General features: G+C 43.1%; 1 protein-coding gene across 3 annotated transcripts in view; it reads right to left on the bottom strand.

Moving 5' to 3' along the window:
* adamts18 (ADAM metallopeptidase with thrombospondin type 1 motif, 18) overlaps positions 1-19,691 on the bottom strand; it is a 202,534-nt gene extending 182,843 nt beyond the window's left edge. The window contains exons 1-3 of one of the 3 annotated variants that reach the window (XM_051955808.1): positions 19,324-19,691; positions 18,531-18,612; positions 17,153-17,466 (exon numbers count right to left, since the gene is read on the bottom strand). In XM_051955808.1, the coding sequence (XP_051811768.1) occupies positions 17,153-17,466; positions 18,531-18,612; positions 19,324-19,425 (498 nt within the window). In that variant the 5' untranslated portion in view covers positions 19,426-19,691. Of the gene's footprint in view, positions 1-206; positions 745-17,152; positions 17,467-18,530; positions 18,613-19,323 lie in introns of those variants that run through there. The other 2 variants (XM_051955807.1, XM_051955809.1) reach the window with 2 other exon arrangements.
* Positions 19,692-19,922: the final 231 nt, after the last annotated feature.

The following is a 19,922-nucleotide window of genomic DNA, read 5'->3' as shown; positions in this document are numbered from 1 at the left end:
CCCACACCAGCCCATACAAATGGAAATGTCCTCCTTCAAAGTGCTGGTAATTGCTCTTTGGCTGGGTTACAATACAGATCCAGCTTTTACTAACTTTGAAAATAAAGTGCTGCTGCGATATAGATGGTGTGCGAGTGCAAGTCAAATAAATTTAACATCAGTAAATATGATGAAATTACTATTTACTGTTTAAAGATCTCACACACCTCAACTGTGTTGAAGATGTGCGTCATCCGTCTGTGATAGTAACTTTTCAATTTTCCAGCGATGTTGATCCAGTCCTCTGTAATAGAACCTAGGCCTGGAAAGGTTGAGGTTACAGATAGTAAGTCACACTCTCAATTATACCACATTAAAGCTGCTGTCCGGAGTTTCTGTTTGTTTTCAATTTATGTATAATTTTTTAACAAAGCTTAAATGTGTTAGTCTAGTTCGATACTATAATATAAAGTTAGTATAACGCAATATGAAAATTTATTCCTGAGCTCCGCCTTCCTCTCATAGACCCCCATGTTATTCCAAAAAGCGCCGGTTGCTGCCGACCAATCAAGTTCGAGCTTCAGCTTTGTCATGCTGTCAATCAACGGTTACGCACACAGCAAGCAAGCCCATGCAGAGGTGGGCGAGCTACGCACTACGCAACCGCGCGCACATTTGTTTTGCTTGTGGAGGAGAGAGCATCAGGGCTCAGCAACTTCCAGAAAAGTTACCAATCCCACGGCTTGTCAGGCCAAGAGACTGCAGGACGTTTTTTGGCTCGGGGTGCTCGCGTCGCTCCCCGACCACGGCCTCCATAGCCCGCCTGACGGCTTCGTTTAGATGCCGTGGTCGGGGTGCTCGCGTCGCTCCCCGACCACGGCCTCCATAGCCCGCCTGACGGCTTCGTTTAGATGCCCGACCTCTGGAGAAAGATGTTGGGGCGTCTGGGACATACTCTTCGTCAGAGGAGTCATGCAATTCTGAACTCTAGATAGAAATAAATAAACAATGTAACACATATACACGCGTAAATGCACTAAGTTTGATAAACAACGTCATCGAGAGGGATACACGAGTGTAATCACATATTGAAACTTTACTCGTTCGTCCTAGCAGATTCATGTTATTTTGGTATTAGGACAAGTTAGACTCAATACAGCATTCTAACGTAATTCCTTTATCATTTACTAAATGTAGAAGAGGGGAAAACAGCAAAACAGGCAAGATGCTGCAGCACTCCAGGCACTCCTCTCATGTACTTCGCGCGTGCACAAATAAAGGGGCGAAATCAGAGGGAGGGAGGGTTGGACCACCAGTGTTTTGGGAGACGCTGCGATTCAAACTCCGGACAGCAGCTTTAAGTCATCATATGCATAAACAACTACATCATTTTTGGCCACTACTGAACTGCAGTATTCACTTTTGTATTTGCACTGATGGAGGTGGTCAGCAAAATATCAAATTTTGAACGGTCTGGGCTGGTCTGCATTAGTGGTTTCTCCCTGTTTGTGGATCACACTCTCACAAATGATATAAATCATTCACCAGGAAATACTTATTATTCTACTATTATTCTGTAGCCATTTTATTGACCTCTTGAACCACAGCTACTCATGTTTTATGATCACTTCTGTTACTTTGTATACTGTTCCAATGCTAGCAACTGCAAATGAGTACTTCATGTACAATTTGGCATTTTTGATACAATCCAACATTGTTTACAACATAGATCGAATTCTACAGTGAACTATCTGATTATGCCACATCAAAATCGCGGGTGAAGTGAATGCCATTGATCATCTGTGTATAATGCAAAGTTCTGCTGACTAACCTTGAGTCCTGGCAATGTGGATGTGACTTTGATATACACTATATTGCCAAAAGTATTCGCTCACCTGCCTTGACTTGCATATGAACGTAAGTGACATCCCATTCCTAATGCATAGGGTTCAGTATGGCGTCGGTCCACTCTTTGCAGCTATAACAGCTTCAACTCTTCTGGGAAGGCTGTCCACAAGGTTTAGGAGTGTGCTTATGGGAATTTTTGACCATTCTTCCGCAAGCGCATTTGTGAGGTCACACACTGATGTTGGATGAGAAGGCCTGGCTCTCAGTCTCCACTCCAATTCATCCAAAAAGTGTTCTATCGGGTTGAGGTCAGGACTCGGTGCAGCCCAGTCAAGTTCATCCACACCACACTCTGTCATCCATGTCTTTATGGACCTTGCTTTGTGCACTGGTGCACAGTCATGTTGGAAGAGGAAGGGGCCAGCTCCAAACTGTTTCCACAAAGTTGGGAGCATGGAATTGTCCAAAATGTCTTGGTATGCTGAAGCACTCAGAGTTCCTTTCACTGGAACTAAGGGGCCAAGCCGAGGTCCTGAAAAACAACCCCACACAACCCCACACCATAATCCCCCCCTCCACCAAACACTGGTTTAATTTCTCTTTTTAACTTCAAATGATTGTATTTCCTGAAGCTGTGCAGCATTCACAGAACAAAAAATGCACTCAGAGTGCACTACTCCGCCAAAGCTCCTCAGTCGTATCATTTCCGACGGTGAAATCTTGAAAATTTTTGTGTCAAAAATCACGGCACCATAGAACAGTGATCCCCAACCCCCAGGCCCCGGGATGTTTGCAGTGCAGTTTTTTTATACTGTCATGTCGTTACTTTTAGAAATATATTTAACAGCCTTTAGCTTCCAGTCACAACGTTGTGATAAAGACTGGACTGAGAAGCTGAGAGTGACTATTTTCTACTTGTTAGAAAAAAGAAAAGAAAGATGCTGAGTACAGGCATCTGTGATCCGGATCACCTCCAAAATCTAATCGATTGTTACTTTTCCTCTTCCGGACATTCAGTAAAAATTTGGTGAAAATCCGTCCATGACTTTTTGAGTTATGCTGTTAACAAACAAACACACAAACTCTGGTGATTACATAACCTCCTGGCGGAGGTAATAAATAAGTAATGATAACAACATAAGACGGTTTAAAAGGTCAGTTAAAAGCCTGATTAAAAAGGTGAGTCTTTAACCTTCTTTTAAAAACATCGACAGTCTCTGCAGTCCTGAGGTTCTCTGGCAGGCTGTTCCAGAGGTGGAGGCCATAGTGGCTAAATGCCGCCTCACCGTGGGTTTTAGTTCTGGCTTGTGGTATAATTAAAAGGCCGCTGCCAGAGGACCCCAGGGTCCGCGAGGGTCGGTATGTTAAAAGCAGATCGGACAAATAAGAAGGTGCAAGGCCGTTAAGGCATTTAAAAACTAATAAAAGAACCTTAAAATCGATCCTGAAGCGGACGGGGAGCCAATGCAGCGACTTCAAAACTGCTGTAATGTGTTCCCGCCCTCTGGTCCTCGTCAGCACATGTGCAGCTGAGTTTTGCAGTAACTGTAGATTTAAAATACTCTTTTTGGGAAGACCAGGGAGCAGAGCATTACGATAGTCTAAACGAGAGGAGATAAAAGCATGCATTAGCACCTCCATGCTGGCCTGAGAGAGAAACGGGCGGACTCTGGCTATGTTCTTAAGATGATAAAAACCTATCTTTGTTATGTTTTTAATATGTGGGATAAAATGTATGGTTGAAAAACATTCTGACAACACTTATTAATAAATAACTAAAAATAATGACTGAACAACCTGGACCAGTTTTGGTTATATACATCTTTACCAATACTTAAATTTCCAAAAATTTAAACAGTTGAACACTTTTACATTTTTTTTTCTCCTATATCACTCCCCTTATATCCCTGCTGCTGAATGGGAGTACGGAGCTGCAGCTTATCCTGACAGTATTTTAAATCGTGGTCTGAACGGTATCAGGGTTGTTCTCAAACACATTTGGAATAGGGCTGCAACTAACGCTTATTTTCATAATCGATTAATTGGTCGATTATTTTTTTCCGACTAATCAATGAATCGGATTAAAAAAAAACATTTTTAAATTCTGCCTCTTTATTCAGAAATAGAAGATTTGGACTGACAGAGCAAATAAGATCGTTGTGGTGAAGCATTCTTCTTCAACCATCGACAGAGGCCTCATGTCAGTGACGATCATGTTGTGGATGCTATCAGTCAAGACAGCTGTTTGTGGTGTACATCATCCTGCCTCACTCCAACACAGACCAGTGTCTTCACTCGGACTTTGTCAGAAAATTAAAACTTGAGGCTTAATCTTCAAATTTTTACCACCATTATGTGCAAGTTAGGTTTATTTATAATGCATATTTAAACCCTGCTTAAGCTGATTAAAGTGAAATAATGAAAAGCATCTCTCACACACGCCCTATCACTGTCATTAATCAGCTAACAAGCAAATGCTAGCATCAGGTGAGCTACCAGAGAGACTAACATTACGTTTCCTCACTTTAAAACGGAACAAAAGTAGGATAATGTAGTGACTTAAGGTGCGTGTCGACTAGATGCCACACCGCATGTGGCATGCTGGTCCGGTTGCGGTGCGTTTTCAGCTGTGATTCGGTTTACCTGGAGCTCATTTGCATAAAGTAGACTTGACTTCTACTTTATGCAAATTCAATGCGGTGCGGAGATCCAACGCATCATGAAACTGTCCTCAAACATCTAAACTAGCCGTCGGTGACCTAAAACGAAGACAGATTCAGCTGTTGCACAGCTTATTACTAGCCTCAAATGCTTTCAGAAATACTTTTTGCTGAAGTTTTTTGGAAATAAAAGCAAAAGTTTGCGGCCGAGTGCGTTTATCTGACATGCCTCTCGGACCCATCGACTGTATATAAATAGTTTATATACAGTGAATGGCCGGACCATCAAGCTGAAAGCGCCGTCACGTGACCACGTAGTGATCCGCTCGTGACCGTCTGCCGTGACCGTCTGTGGCTTTCAGATGCGTGCATTGCCGTGCAGCATGTTTTTGAGGACTTAGGTCAAAATGTTTTCTCCGTGTTGGTCATATTTCATTTGTTGAATTTACTCTTCCTTTCAAAAATACCACCTCTGCTCTACCTCCACCTCGAGGCGAGTGATGCATGAATGACACGACACAACGAATCGATAATGCAATTCGTTGCCAACGCTTTTAATAATTGATTATTGTTGATTTTATCGATTCGTAGTTGAGGCCCTAATTTGGAGTTCATTGGTGAGTCTGGAACCATATTTAGTTTGGAGTAAATTCATAGTTGAGAAGCTGGCTTGCAGCTGTATGTGGAGCCAAACATAGGCAACATGTGCAGGGCGACTTGTTTACTACACCACCAAGGAAAACGGTGGAGTAATGTGACGATCGGCATACATTTGCCTGTGAATCTGTCTGTCCATCTGCAACATTACTTAAAAACGGACAAACGGATTTGGATGAAATTTTCAGGGAAGGTCAAAAATGACACAACAACCACCTCATTAGATTTTGGCAGTGATGCAGCTTATAGTCTGGATCCACAGATTTGTTCAGGATTTTCCATTGCAAGATATAGTTGCCGGCATGGCGTCGCCATAACCACGACAACAAGTGACCGCTGTTTCAGTTACCTGCAACAATTCACTCTGTCCATTACATATTTCAGTCACTCAATTTAGTATCAGTATATAACGTACACATGCACAACAAATGCCTGTGCTCACGCAAGGCAATTTTGTATTTATTTAGTTAGCTTGTGAGTCAGTCTACACCAAATGACCAGATTCTATGTCGCCGTGATGTCTGAATACACAAATTGAGGAATGAACAGTCTTGGCAGAGCACTGCACCCTCTCAGTGCTTTTGTTGTGTATTTTTTTATCTGTCCTCCTCTCGTCTGTCCCTCACCTGTTTTCTCAGCTGCAATGTTTAGTGGCTGGAATGCAGAGACCAAATACCTGAGTAGAGTCCCGTGGGATGGCTGAACTTGTACCTAATTGGTCTGTGTGTTTCCTGAGCTGATAAATTAATGCCTTAAACACTGGAAAAGCTGCACTGGGAAAATAGAATCAAATCTTAAATACCCGAAATGCGTTGCCACAGACGTTTCAGTGATTTTGAGTCATTTTGCGCTGTAGATGCATTAATTGTGTTAAAATTTTTAATCTGATTAATCATGTTGATGGAATAATCAGCGTTAATGCGTTAATTTTGACAGCCCTAGTTCTAATAGTACATCTTGCAAGCTAATTGTGTTGAAAGGTTAACTGTTCATTAGAAAACCCTTGTGCAAGTTATGTTAGCACATGAATGAAAGTGTGAGTTTTCATGGAAAACATGATATTGCCTGGGTGCCCCTAAATTTTTTAATGATAGTGTACAAATGGAGTAGATCGGATCTACGGATTCTGTACTTACACATTGCTGCTAACCATGTACTAATTCCCTAGTAGCGCAGCCGCGTCTGCTCAAATTTTGGGCTGTACGTGGACATATAAAGAGGCGTCCACCTGGACTCTTACATACTTGTGGAGATCACAAAATTTACATTGCAAGAGAATTGTTTTAAAGTTATTTTCTTACTACCAATCATTCCAGACGTTTGACCTGGTATAAAAATCAGATACAGAGCTTTGAGTAATGAATGTGGGACCCTCTGGTCTATGCTTGTTTCTATGCCTAGTATAACTGATAGTTAGGGTTCTGATGTCAAACTGTGCTATGCTTTATTTAAAATTCTGACTCCCACTTCTGTTCTGGCCATTGAAGACCAATAAAACTGCACAAAACTACCAAAACTTACAATCATCAAATCTGATAATTCATCAAACTGCTTGTTGCTCTTTATCAGTCCAGCAATACAAGTTTACAGTAGGTCTGGACAATTTCACAGCAGCACCAGTCCATGTAGAGCAGTGGTGACAATAGTAGGTCAGGTTTGATGCATGGGCTCTGTTTGTAGAAGTTGCAGCCTCCACTTGAACACTTCAACATCGGCCATTAGTCTTGTGTGAGAAAGACCTTGAACAGACTAGAATAGACGTACAAGCACACACAATTTCTGCTCTTTCTCGGTCTTTTCAAGCACGCATCATCCCACACCCATGCAGAGAGTCTGACCCTCCTCTCCTGCTGGCATCTAACAGCGGGCACTACATCACTGTCAGCATTCAGACCACCAGGGAAAAGCTCTGGGCCACTCTCCTCTTGTAGTGCCAAGCTCTGAGCTCCTCTGTGGCCCAGCCCAGTCACCTGAATTTTGACCAAGCCAGAGAAGCATATTGTAGTGGGGAGACGTTCCAATTTGTTGCCTTTTAAAGAAAATGAACAGGTACAAATAGCCCAAGAGCTGTCTGGAAATCGGTCATTCAAGTGTCATTTTAACTTTGCAAAAGCCTGAGGGATTTACAGCACACTAACAAACACACGCATCATATGTTGCCTTCATTTCCAGCCCTACAGATGAGTAATCATATACTGTCCCAGCACCATTAGTAGTCTGTGATTACAACACCTACACATGGCAAATATTCAAACATAGCAAGCAAGTGCTTAAATGTATGTCTTTTGGCAAAATGCTTTCATTTTCCAGGTGGAGTTTATGCTGACCTTTTAGAATGTTATTTGAAAATCCCATGAAACAGCTTTGGAGAAGGACTGACTTAAAACTGAAATACATATTTGATTAAAAAAACAACAAACAAAGAACTTAAAAGCTCTGATGCCAGTGGTAGTGTTGTAAGAGACAATGTCACGTTTTCCTAAAAAGTAATGTAGCCCAACCACTCGTATGTTCATGTTGTGATGTCTTCTACAACTACAAAGTACATCCAGTATCAATAACAAGGTCTGGGAAAAGAACAGGCGCCTTCTTCACACCACATGGAGCCCCATGTCTGACAGAGACAGACAGAGGTCGCAGGTTGAGCTCTCCTCTTACAACACGGTGCCACAACACGCTGCACCGTGTCAACAACTGCCATTAGACAGTAAGTTTGATCTGAGCTGCTTGAAAGACTGAAGGGGACTGGACGGGAGGCTGGAGGAGGACTGTTTTTTTTTCAAAGTTATTTTTTGAGCATTTTTGCCTTTATTATATAGGACAGTGAGAGAGAGACAGGAAACATGAGTGGAACTGTTGAGGAATGATATGCAAAGAACGGCCATGAGCTGGATTTGAACTCACGACCACTGCGTCAGGGACCATAGCCCCTGTTCATGGATCGCCCCAGGGGAGGGCTGCTTTGACACTTTCTCTAATGCTTTTGCTCTCACACTCAGGTGTGAAAACACACATTTAAGCTATAAACTGCGGCACGTGGGGGTTGCCGGGTCATTACAAGTCAACAAACATCCAAGAGGTCCCATTTAAAAGCAAACCAAAATCTCACCACATACAAGAGTTTATAATGCTTAGTGAGCATGTACAGTATTACAAGTAGCACAAAATGTTTCTCCAGATGTAATCAGAGGCAGAGGAAAATGAGACTCTTTGACTCAAAGCAGAAGACACTGGAAGCTGGTGAGTGATGATTTGCACAACAACAAATCAAAGGTCAAAAAAAAGGTCAAAAGGTTCCTTATTGTCATATCATTCCACATTTGCACATGAAACAATACGAAATTAGACCCTGGTCCCAGTTTCAGCCATCAAAACAATATAAAAAACACTTTCATAAAGACAATATAGGTATAAAGAGACACACTCTATATACAAACCTGCAGCATAAATATATGTGCAGTGACCCAACAGTTTGTGCAATATTTAGTAGGTAGATAAATAAAGAGTCTAGTGCAGTAGTGCAGTGTGTGTATGAATGTGTGTGCCTGTTTGCGTGTGAGCATGTATGTGCACTAAAGCAAAAAAAAAACACATCACTGAAGTCAAAATGAAGCCATGAAGCAATTCATTTGTGTGCGCCTTTGCAAATCATTTGGCTTCTCTCATACTGTTATTCATCATTTGTTTTTGTTGTGTGTGTGTGCGTGTGTATGCATGTGTGTATGCTTGTGTGTGTATGTGAGGATGTGTGCATGCATGTGTATTTGCAGGGAGAGGTGGTGATGATATGAAAACAGAGTCTACAGAGACCTGTTCAACAGCCTGACAGCTTCGGGGAAGAAGCTGTTTCTCAGTCTTGTGGTTGTGGTCCGGATGCTGCGCAACCTTCTCCCTGAAGGTTGAAGTGTTTGTGTGCAGGGTGGGTGAGGTCCTTCAGGATGGAGGTGGCCCTCCTCCTGCATCTGTTTGTGTAAATGTCAGTGGTGGTGGGTAGACTGCCTACTATGGTCCTCTGAGCCGCTTTCACCACCCTCTGCAGAGCCTTCCTTTCTGTGGCCATGCAGCTGCCATGCCACACAGTGATGCCAGTGCTGAGGATGCTCTCCACCGCCCCTCGGTAGAAGCACTTCAGGACTGGGCCTCCCAGACCGGCATGTCGCAGCTTCCTGAGGAAGTAGAGGCGCTGATGGGCCTTCTTAATCAGCTGGGAGGTGTTGTGGCTCCAGGTAAGGTCCTCAGACAGGTGTAATCCCAGGTATCTGTAGTTGGAGACCACCTCTACGTCAGCGCCGTCGATGTGCAGGGGACGGGGGGGACGTCTGGCTCTGCGGAAATCCATCACCATCTCCTTGGTCTTCTTAACGTTGATGCAGAGGTTGTTGTCTCTGCACCGGCCAACCAGTAATTCTACCTCCTCTCTGTAGTGGGACTCATCGTTGTTTGTGGTGCATCCCACCCCTGCTGTGTCGTCCGCGAACTTCACTATATGGCAGCTCGGATGTTTTGCAGAGCAGTCATACGTGAGCAGGGTGAACAGGAGGGGGCTCAGCACACAGCCCTGGGGCGAGCCAGTGTTGATGGTGATTGGGGAGGAGGTGATGTTGTGAATCCGGACAGTTTGGCGCCTGCCTGTCAGGAAGTCCAGGACCCAGTTCCCCAGTGAAGGACTGAGCCCCAGGGTAGATAGTTTTCCCACCAGCGTCTGGCAGAGGAGAAGTCTAGGAAGAGCACACGGACGCATGCGTTCCTGCTCTCCAGATGGGTGAGAGCTGTGTGCACCACTGAAGAGATGGTGTCATCAGTGGAGCGGTTTTTCTTGTAGGCGTACTGGTGGGGGTCCAAAGTGGCGTCGATGGAACTTTTGATGTGGGCCATCACTAGCCTCTTAAAGCACTTCATGACTATCGGTGTGAGGGCTACAGGCCAATAGTCATTCAGGACCATCACTTTGGAAGACTTGGGGACCGGTATGATAGTGGCAGTCTTCAGGCAAGCAGGAATGGATGCTACCTGAAGTGAGGTGTTGAAGATGTCTGTTAGTACCTCGGAGAGTTGATGTGCACAGTCCCTCAGTACTCATCCTGAGATGTTGTCAGGGCCTGCAGCTTTGTGGGGATTGATCCTCTGGAGTGTCCTTGTCACATCTCCTTGGGTCACAATAAGGGACAAGTCATCTGGAGAGGAGGTGAGTCTGGAGCAGGGGGTTGTGTTGGGATCATCAAAGCAGGCATAGAATTTATTGAGTCTGTCTGGGAGGGTTGGATCCATGGGGCATTGTGCATCTCTGACGTCGTACTCAGTGATGCACCTTATGCCTTTCCACATTCTTCTGGGGTCACTGGATGAGAAGTGACCCTGGATTCTCTGTCTATATGTGGCCTTAGCCCTTTTGATGCCAGCTACTAGAGCTCTCCTTGCTGCTCTCAGTGCTGTTTCCTCACCTGCCCTGAACACAGCATCCCTGGCCTTCATAAGGGCTCTCACCTCTGCATTCAGCCATGGCTTGTCGTTGCGGTAGGTGGATATAGTCCTGGTGGTCTTGATGTTGTCAGCACACTTGGTGATGAAGCCTAGGACCGAGCTGGTGTACTCCTCCAGGTCCACCTCACCTCCATGTGTTGCTGCCTCCTTGAAGACCTGCCAGTCTGTGCACTCGAAACAGTCCTGAAGAACACAAGCAGCGTTGCTGGGCCACACAGTGACTGTCCTCTTTGTTGGTCTGGACCGCCTCCGCAGGGGGCAGTATGCTGGTGCCAGCAGGACGGAGGTGTGATCAGAGAAGCCAAGGTGGGGGCGGGGTTGGGCTCTGTATGCTCCGCGAATGTTGGAGTAGACACAGTCCAGATTGTTATTTCCCCTTTTTGGAAAATCCACATGCTGATGGAACCTGGGCAGGATGTCTGTCAGTCTTACGTGGTTGAAGTCCCCTGCAACCACGTAGAAAGTCTCCGGGTGCTTGGTCTGCAGTGAGCTGATGGTGTCATGTAGCTCTTGCAGCACCTCGCTAGCCTTATTAGCATTAGCACCCGGCGGGATGTAAACAATAGTGACAAACACGGCCGTAAACTCTCGTGGCAGGTAGAATGGCCGACATTTCACCATCATAAACTCTAAAGCCCTGTGCATTAATGTGCATTGTTTGTCCATTGTTTCTCCCAAACTATCATTGTTCAAAGCTATGATTTGATCAGTCAATTAACATCCCCTGCAGAGCCAAATAATCAGTGAGAGATCTTGTCTCCTGATCATTTAGACTAAATGAAGGTTTTAAAATTTTAATGTGGTCTGTGATGTCTGAATAAGTGCCTTCACTCATTTTCTCTGAAGCTTAACACATTTTCACAAAAGTAGTCTAGTTCACACAAGACAGTGTGCTTCTACAGAAGTACATAACGTTAAAGGTGGAGTTGGTTATTTTAAGCCAACACACTTTTGGCTAATTCAGTGAATATCTTGGTACACTAGATACCTGTTCTGTGTGTCTCCTGAAAAATAATCCAGGGTGCGTGCACAATCATGTTTCTGTAAATAGGAACAAAGAATGTGGCTCGGACCGATCCATACTGCAACATGCTCTGTGCGTGTTTGTGCTTGTTCATAGGCAGGAAGAAACAAATCTGGCACGTTGTGTAGTGAAATTATTTTGACCAAGGTTATAATTGCAATATGATACAATACTAAGATTGTGATCTTAGTAGGAAAGATTTAACAACAATGATGGAATTTTCTACAAGAAACAAGTATCTCCTCTTGTATCTGGAGAATAATATGTTGGATGATTTGTAGGCATCTCTGTAGCACTTTAGAGCCTAACTTATGTTATCATCATTTTACCTTTATCAAAAAATTGCAGCTCCTGTGATATGGATACTGGACTTGTCCATATTGCAATTTCAACAATATGTAAATGAAATGTTCAACCTTAGGTCATAGCACACATTTTCAGATACTCTCTCAATCACTTTCTCATTTACAGACACCTGATCAGTCACTCTGTGAAGTGGGTATAATTATCAGTGGTTTCACAAAGTTACAAATATGGATCTACTTCAGAAAGGTCTTGAGGAAAAGGAGTTTCCACCATCTACAATTTATCTCTTCTGCTTTAATTCACAACTTAATGCTATGCACTGAAAAATCTATAGATAACACTGCGTCTGGTGTATCAACCAAAGGACTTACACAAAGCTAAAGACAAGGTTAACTGATGCCTTCATTTGCGCATTGGACCTCCCTGATCAGTTTCCAGAGAGCACAACCTCACTCTGACCTGGACTGGAGGGGCTTAGGAAAGATCCCAGTAAAAGTCACAATACAATCAGCTCAACCATGGCTTGACACAGCTTGCCTGGTGTATCCAGTGATTGAATATTTCAGTAATGAACACTGCAAAGTCATTAATAATGCAGTTTAGAGCAGTCATACTGAGCAACATCAAAAATTGTGCAACAAGTGTCCAAGGTTGCATTTGGTGTCAGAGAGCCGCCCCCTTATTAACAGCAGCCGAGTCTGTGAACTGCTTTAAAAATTTTAGAAGTCCATCTTTATAGTCTTGCTTCTCTTGTAAAAGGATTGCAATTCTTTTTTTAAATTACAATTGTATGGTAATTACTTTGTATGCATCTTGTTTTACTTCTGTATCTTGTATAACTTTCTTTTAAATTTGCTATCTAAATAAAAATGTTACTTACTTGGTTAGTTTTTGGCTATTTTTAAGCAAACATAAACACTATTGGTCAAATGTTTGCTGTCACCCAGACAATCTCATGTTTTCTATGAAAATTCACACTTTTATTCATGTGATCATATAATTGCACAAGAGTTTTTTTTTTTTTTAAAGTAAGGACATTTCTAAGTGAACCCAAGCTTTTGAACGATAGTGCACAAATACACATAAATTTTCATTTTCAAACATTGTTCTCATTTAGGTTTCTCCCATTTTAGGCATTGCTTCTTCTGTTGGCTTAACAATTTATATTGAACATGTTTTTTTAAGAACTGGTCATCTTCAGATCTCAAAATTTGTCCCATTTCTTTTTCCATTTTGCAGCCAAAAAGGTAACAAAAAATATTGACAGATTACCTGAAAGTAATTATCAGTGGCTAATGCAAAGTACAGGAAACGCCTAATTAAAATGTGCTTCAATTTCACCATTTCTTTTCATTTGCTTATTATTCGTCCGTCTACTGTACTTTACCATTCTTTCATTCGGAAGCTGCAAGAAAGTGTCACATTGTTGAGTACAATCTGAGCTTATGTAGTGTAACTATTTTGCTCACAGGGACTAGCTCAGGCCTGGCAGTGCAGGACTCAGATCTGCCCCCGTACCCCACAAAGAAGAATCCTATCCTGGGAAGGAGCTGGGAGGACAGAGGGGAGCCGTAAATCACTTCTGTTTTCTGCATTCACAAAAGTGGTGAGCAGCTCTGAACTTGCACTGCACAGTGAAAAAAAAAAAAAACCTGTGAGAGTTCAGGTTGACACCCACCAACCCCAATGCACCCAAGCAGGGAGGATTGGGGTCAAGCAGCACAGCGACCTCACATAAGAAACCCTCAAAAGAATAAAGACAGAAGACCCTCCACCCCCCATCCACTCCTCTTACAAATCAGAGAGCATTACATCTGAAATGACATCCTTTCATCTCTCATGCAAAAGCGATTCAGACAACTTAATTTCACTCAAAAACATGAACGTGTTGCTTGCTTAGAACACAGAGGCAGTAATTAAAAACCAGCAAACAGCACCATGCTCAATTAACAGGGATTTGCATTAGAAAATCCCACTTTACCAGTCATCTATGCATCCTGCTTTGCCCTTAATACCATCTTGCCCTGGTCTTCATTACATTAAAACGGCTGAATCCCACTTCCATCTGTTTAAAAAGAACCAGCCTTGATTTGATGCAGTAGCTGCAGTTGATACCTCTGCTGCTATTAAAAAGCAGGGTCAGATCCAGAAACCCCATTTAAGACATTTTCCCTTTCCTATTTTCCTCTTTCTTTGCTGTTCTGCTCAAAGGAGACAATGACAAGAAGAACTAGGAAGCTCTTTTTCTTCCTATCTCCCCCTCTCTTCTCTCACTCCATTTCTTCTCCAAAGCTCTTTGACATAAACAGAGTCCATCTCTCCAGAGAACATCCAGCCTCCCTGGCAGCTTCAATGCCAGATAATAAATTCACATTATTCTTGAACACTGTTTTCTCTCTCCAGCGCTGTGCTCCCAGCTTGTTGTCCTTGTCTTTTTGAGACTTTCTCCTCTCCAGCGTTGCATTTAATCCCACCTTAATCTCTTACTTGAGCCCATCAGTGCATCGTGCAGGCTTGAATGGATAGTTCCTCATTTGAACTTGATACAAATATTCTGGCCAGAGGGCTCGATGAAAAGCAGGTTTCATGCTTTTGTTGTCCTAAGACGTGTAAGAATTTGACACGCAGTTTCATCAGTCTTCCATTGTACAGACAGTGGAAGGAAAAGCCCTTTGGATGGGCATATTATCTTATTCCATTGTTTATTCATTTTTTGTAAAAATGTTGCTTATCTATTGTAGATATAAAAACAAGAGACAGAGAGAGCAGATCTAGCTATCGATGACCCCGGAGTTGCTCTTTATAGAGGGAGTAGAGAAAAAAACTTGCAAATGCTCAGTAGGAGTAAAAAATAGATCAAAGCGTTCATACTGGCCCATTCAAAAGCAATCATGACCCAATCACATTGTGTCCTTGCAGCGCTTTAAGAGAACGGGTCAGTGATGTTTTATTATGAATGGGAACTAGCTTAATGGAAGGGACAATACAAAGATTAGCAGTGCCAGCCAGGCGGCTCAAACTTCACCCTGGCTTTAATTGCTGAGAACAAGAGGAGATGTAGAGGCAGGGCAAACAGGGGACAAAAGAGCAGGGAGGAGGAGGTAAGAGGATGAGATACGGAGGCTGGAGAATGAATGGATGCATGACTTTTATGGACGTGTAACATGTCCATGTGATCCAGGCTGGGGTGGGATGCGTCAAGAAATGTGTGAGAGTTCTGGTAGGTCCAGACACGCCATAAGCCACAAACAAATGTAGATGTTGTTGCAAATCAATCAAATCAGGATCTGAGCATGAATTTCAAACATCAAATTCTGTGATGAAAGAAGGGGAAGATATAAGATATTTGTTGTCTTAAAGGTGCTGGTGAGTTTTTTAGACTTTGGAAGGTTACCTGTTCCTCCTGCTTCCAGCTTTGAAAGACCCTTCAAGTAAAAAAAATTGTTTTTTATCTTGTGAACCTGCCCATATGTTTTTCTTGACATGTTTGAAAATACAGAACCGTTCGAAAGTTTGGGGTCACTTAGAAAAGAAACAATTTTTTTTAATGAAGAAAACATTCAATGAATCAGATATACAGTCAAGGCATTGTTAATGTGGTAAATGACTATTCTAGCTGGAAATGGCTGATTTTTAATGGAATATCTACATGAGGTACAGAGGCCCATTTCCAGCAACCATCGCTCCTGTGTTCTAAGGGTACATTGTGCTAGCTAATCATGTTGAAAGGCTAACTGATGATTAGAAAATCCTTGTGCAATTATGTTAGCACATGAATAAAAGTGTGAATTTTCAAGGAAAACATAGTAGTGTATATCATGAGTAAAACAAGCAGTTGAAGCCATCATCAAACATCTCCACAGTGAAACTGCAGAATACTGATAGCAATTTTCAAATCAAACATTCAGATTTCCAGGATTTATTTTGATCTGAGTCATTGCTGAGCTGAGTCACTGGTGAGCTGGTGTGCTCCAGCAACAGTAAGCAAAGAGCAGAGAGGACTGGGTGCATAAAGAGGTGGGGATGAAATAGATTTACAAATAGATTCATAGTTCTAGATGAAGCAATGTTGCAAAGTCACATATACTGCATTTTAAGATGGGAAAGGATCATTTTATGAATTTTGACACACAGAGATGGGTTTTAAGGGGTTAAATCAATCAATGGAGGAGTACTTTAATGAGGGAAGCCATTTCTAACCTTTCTGCTACCTATGTTACACAGTTTTCAAAGGCACCTCCTTAAAAGCATAACTGCATCTTCGGTGGGTTTTTACCTGAGCGTACAAATGCCAAACGTTCATTTGGAAAGATAAGATGTTTGTTCGGATGTGAGCCAAAGGAGCAACACATCACAGAATCATGAACTGATGTACAAGCCATACCAAAGTCAACCCCAGAATGCTGATCTTCCATCCATCCATTCTCTATACACCGCTTTATCTTCACTAGGGTCGTGGGGGGGCTGAAGCCTATCTCAGCTGACTCGGGCGAAGGCAGGGGACACCCTGGACAGGTCACCAGTCTTTCGCAGGGCTACATGTACAGACAAACAATCACTCTCGCATTCACACCTACGGGCAATTTAGAGTAATCAGTTAACCTCAGCATATTTTTGGACTGTGGGAGGAAGCCGGAGTGCCCCGGAGAAAACCCACACATGCTCAGGGAGAACATGCAAACTCCATGCAGAAAGATCGCGGGAAAGCCGGGACGCGAACCAGGGATCTTCTTGCTGCAAGGCGAAAGTGCTAACCACTACTCACTGTGCAGCCATGTTGAACTTCACTTTATAATAATTTTAATATTAATTTACACAGTACACTAGTAGGTATGGTGACTAAGAAAAACTGCATTTAGCAGTGATCAACCCCCTAGGACGCATATGGGAGAAAAGGCAGTTACTCGTACATCAAAACAGTTGGGTCATCAGGGGACACAAAGCTGAGGTAGGGGTGGAGTATAATATCTGCTATGTGACAGATTTTTGTTCCAACATGTCCACTAAACGGTCAAAACTAGTATTCCTGTTGGGATTTTGAGCTAATCTGAAATGGTTTGGAAGCATTTGTCAGCCCAAGAGATGGTAAACTTCCACAATCATGAAGAAACCATGTAATCCACTTAAGGTGATAACTAAGTAATCAGTTTCAGTCATACACAAAATGCTCTGCCTGAAGGTACTGACAGACACTTACCAGTCCGGAGCAAGTCGATATGGCTGCTGAGGAGGACGACTGGTTACGGATAAATCCCTGATACAGGCAGTTGTGAAACCCTGCATCATCCATCACCATGGCAATGCCCTCTGAACTGATGGTCTGCACAGTGAAGCCTGGGACGACTACAGAGGACGGACGCAGGTCCAGGTGCATGTCCTGCCCAAAGGCAAAGAGCCGGTAGTGCAGGGAAGGAGACAGAGACCTCCTGCTGCGGTGCCTCTGCCTGGTCACATTATGGGTCAGGTATGTTCCCTCAGAGTCCACTTCCACCGGGGTTACAAACACATAGTCTGAGGAGGATTGAAAAGTCACGTCAGAAAGTTCCAGTGTGGAGACTTTCTAACATCCGGCTTCTGTAAGGCATTTCCAAACATTTTACATGAAATTTTTGGGCCAAGGAGGAGTGTGATCTGCATTTAGCTCTTGGTTATAACGATGGAGACATTTAAGCAACACAAACAGACTTTTATTGTTGCCTCTTTTTTTTTTTTAATTCAAAGGTATCTGACTTTCTGTATGTTCAGCACCTAAACTCATCAGTGGTGGTACTCTAACCTCCAATTCATCCTCAGTAAATCAAAGGATCTAAATCCTCTCCACAGTTTCTGCAGGACTTAGCAGTCAAGAGGAAATCTTTGAATAGGTGCTGCACTCGCTGTTTAAAGGGGAACTGCTGCAGTTGATGTGAAGACTTAAAGGGGAACTTCGGTTTTTTTCAACCTGGGGTCTGTTTTCATATGTCTTTTCATACATGTGAGTGATGGAGAAATGAATTTTCGACATAGCTCCAGTATTTAGCCAGGCCGGCAGCTTAGCAGCTCAGCTAGCAGCTCAGAAAGCGAAAAGTATGGGTCAACTATGCTTTCTAGCGTCCTCAGACTATCCGAGCCGGTCAGTGTGGGGGAAAAAAAGCATGTTAGGGCAGACTTTGACGCGGGGGGGCCAGTTGCCCCATACTTTTTGCTAGCTGAGCTGCGAAGTTGCCTGCCTGGCTAAATACTGGAGCTATGTCGAAAATTCATTTCTCCATCACTCACATGTACGAAATGACATATGAAAACAGACCCCAGGTTGAAAAAAACCGAAGTTCCCCTTTAAGTCTTCACATCAACTGCAGCAGTTACAGCACATTATAAAAATGCCCTAACAATTTTACCCACATAAACAACAGACATGTCACTCCATTAGACAATGAACTTCTAATATTTCTAATAGTTTCATTCAAGATTTTCTCTTTGGAAACCACTGATCCAGTAACTGAACCCATCTGAACCCGTATTCCTATTATCTCTACAAACATGGGACACTGCCAGCTGGAAGCAACATCCATAAATGTCAAAAGACAAACACTCACCATGATTTAATCCGTGGCTGCTGCTAGAAGAGTAGCTGGCCGAAATGGTGTACGAGGCATGTGAGCAGTAAATGTGCAGTGTCTGCAAAAATACAAGGAAAAAATGGACAGGTAGCAACAGGTTACAAGAAGTGGAAGAAGTGGAAGCCTGAAAAAGGTGATGAGTGAAACATGAACAGCATGAGTTTAATTCGGGAAGATTTTTCATCACAATAAATGACAATAACAGTGCAGACATCAATCATGCTAAAAAGACACAAATGCATGTCTTTGTGTACCAAACTACAGGTGCATGTGTTGAATTGAAAAGTGTTTGTATTTCTCACTAGAAAAGCACTCAGAGAGTGCAGACCTCCGCCAAGGATAGAGGGGAAAACAGGAAACCTATGCAGTAAAGGCTCATGAGCTGGAATCAAACCTGCGTCTCTGACACAGTTCTGTTTACACACCACCTTCTTAACCAGTTGAGCTATCTGGACACCTTGTTCAAATTTGTTGGACAACATACTAACCTATGATGTTTTTGTCCTATTTTGGACCACATACTAAAACATACTAAAAAATTCAAAGTGATCCAGAATCCAGGATCCTTTCCGGTTTGCCACCAAAATTAAATCAGCTCTTCCTCTTACCATAGTCTACATTCCCTCGAAATTTCATGTGAATCTGCCCAGGCGTTTTTGAGTTATCTTGCTAACAGACAGTCAGACAGTCAGACAGACAGACGGACGGACAGACAGACACACAAACGCCGGGTATCACATAACCTCCGTGGCGGAGGTAATTAACATGCCTTGATGATATTCCAGGACAACAAGGTAGAGAGCAGCTTGACTGAGCTGCAGCCGACCAGCGGGATGGGTAAAGTCCATATCAGAAGAAAAAGGCAATCCATGGCGATGGCATGCAAGCTGACACCTCCCCCGTTACCTCCTCAAAAGTAGTAATAACTTGCGGCAGCGCATAATGCAATTGCAGTGCATTGTTTGGCGGTTCTGTTCCCTCGCTCTAATGGTTCAGGTGAAATCTGCAGGTTGGAGCGGCGCACTGACACGACGCTCACTCACGAGTGTGTGTGAGTATGTGAGGAGGACCGGCGTGCAACGGAATCACCGGGAGGAGCGCTGACTGAGCACTCAGCGATGCGCCCCGCAGGATGGACACAAGTCAGCGGCCGGCAGCCAATCAGCTCGCAGCATCATTTACCACGCGGAGATGAAAAAGAAGAAAAATATGTTTTCCTTCGGCAACGACAGGATTGGTGCTGCGTTCAAGGTCCGCTCGGAGATTTCTGCTTACAAAATTCAGAGGAGAAAACTTTCTTTTATTTTTTTTATTTTTATTTTCTAATTTTTTTTGGCCTTGTTTAACCCCTAGAGATACATACGTGGG

The sequence above is a fragment of the Acanthochromis polyacanthus genome, chromosome 11 (assembly GCF_021347895.1).
Source record: "Acanthochromis polyacanthus isolate Apoly-LR-REF ecotype Palm Island chromosome 11, KAUST_Apoly_ChrSc, whole genome shotgun sequence".
Lineage (NCBI taxonomy): Eukaryota > Metazoa > Chordata > Actinopteri > Pomacentridae > Acanthochromis > Acanthochromis polyacanthus.
Note: the sequence above shows the minus strand (reverse complement) of the source record. Positions and strands in the feature narration are given on the sequence as shown.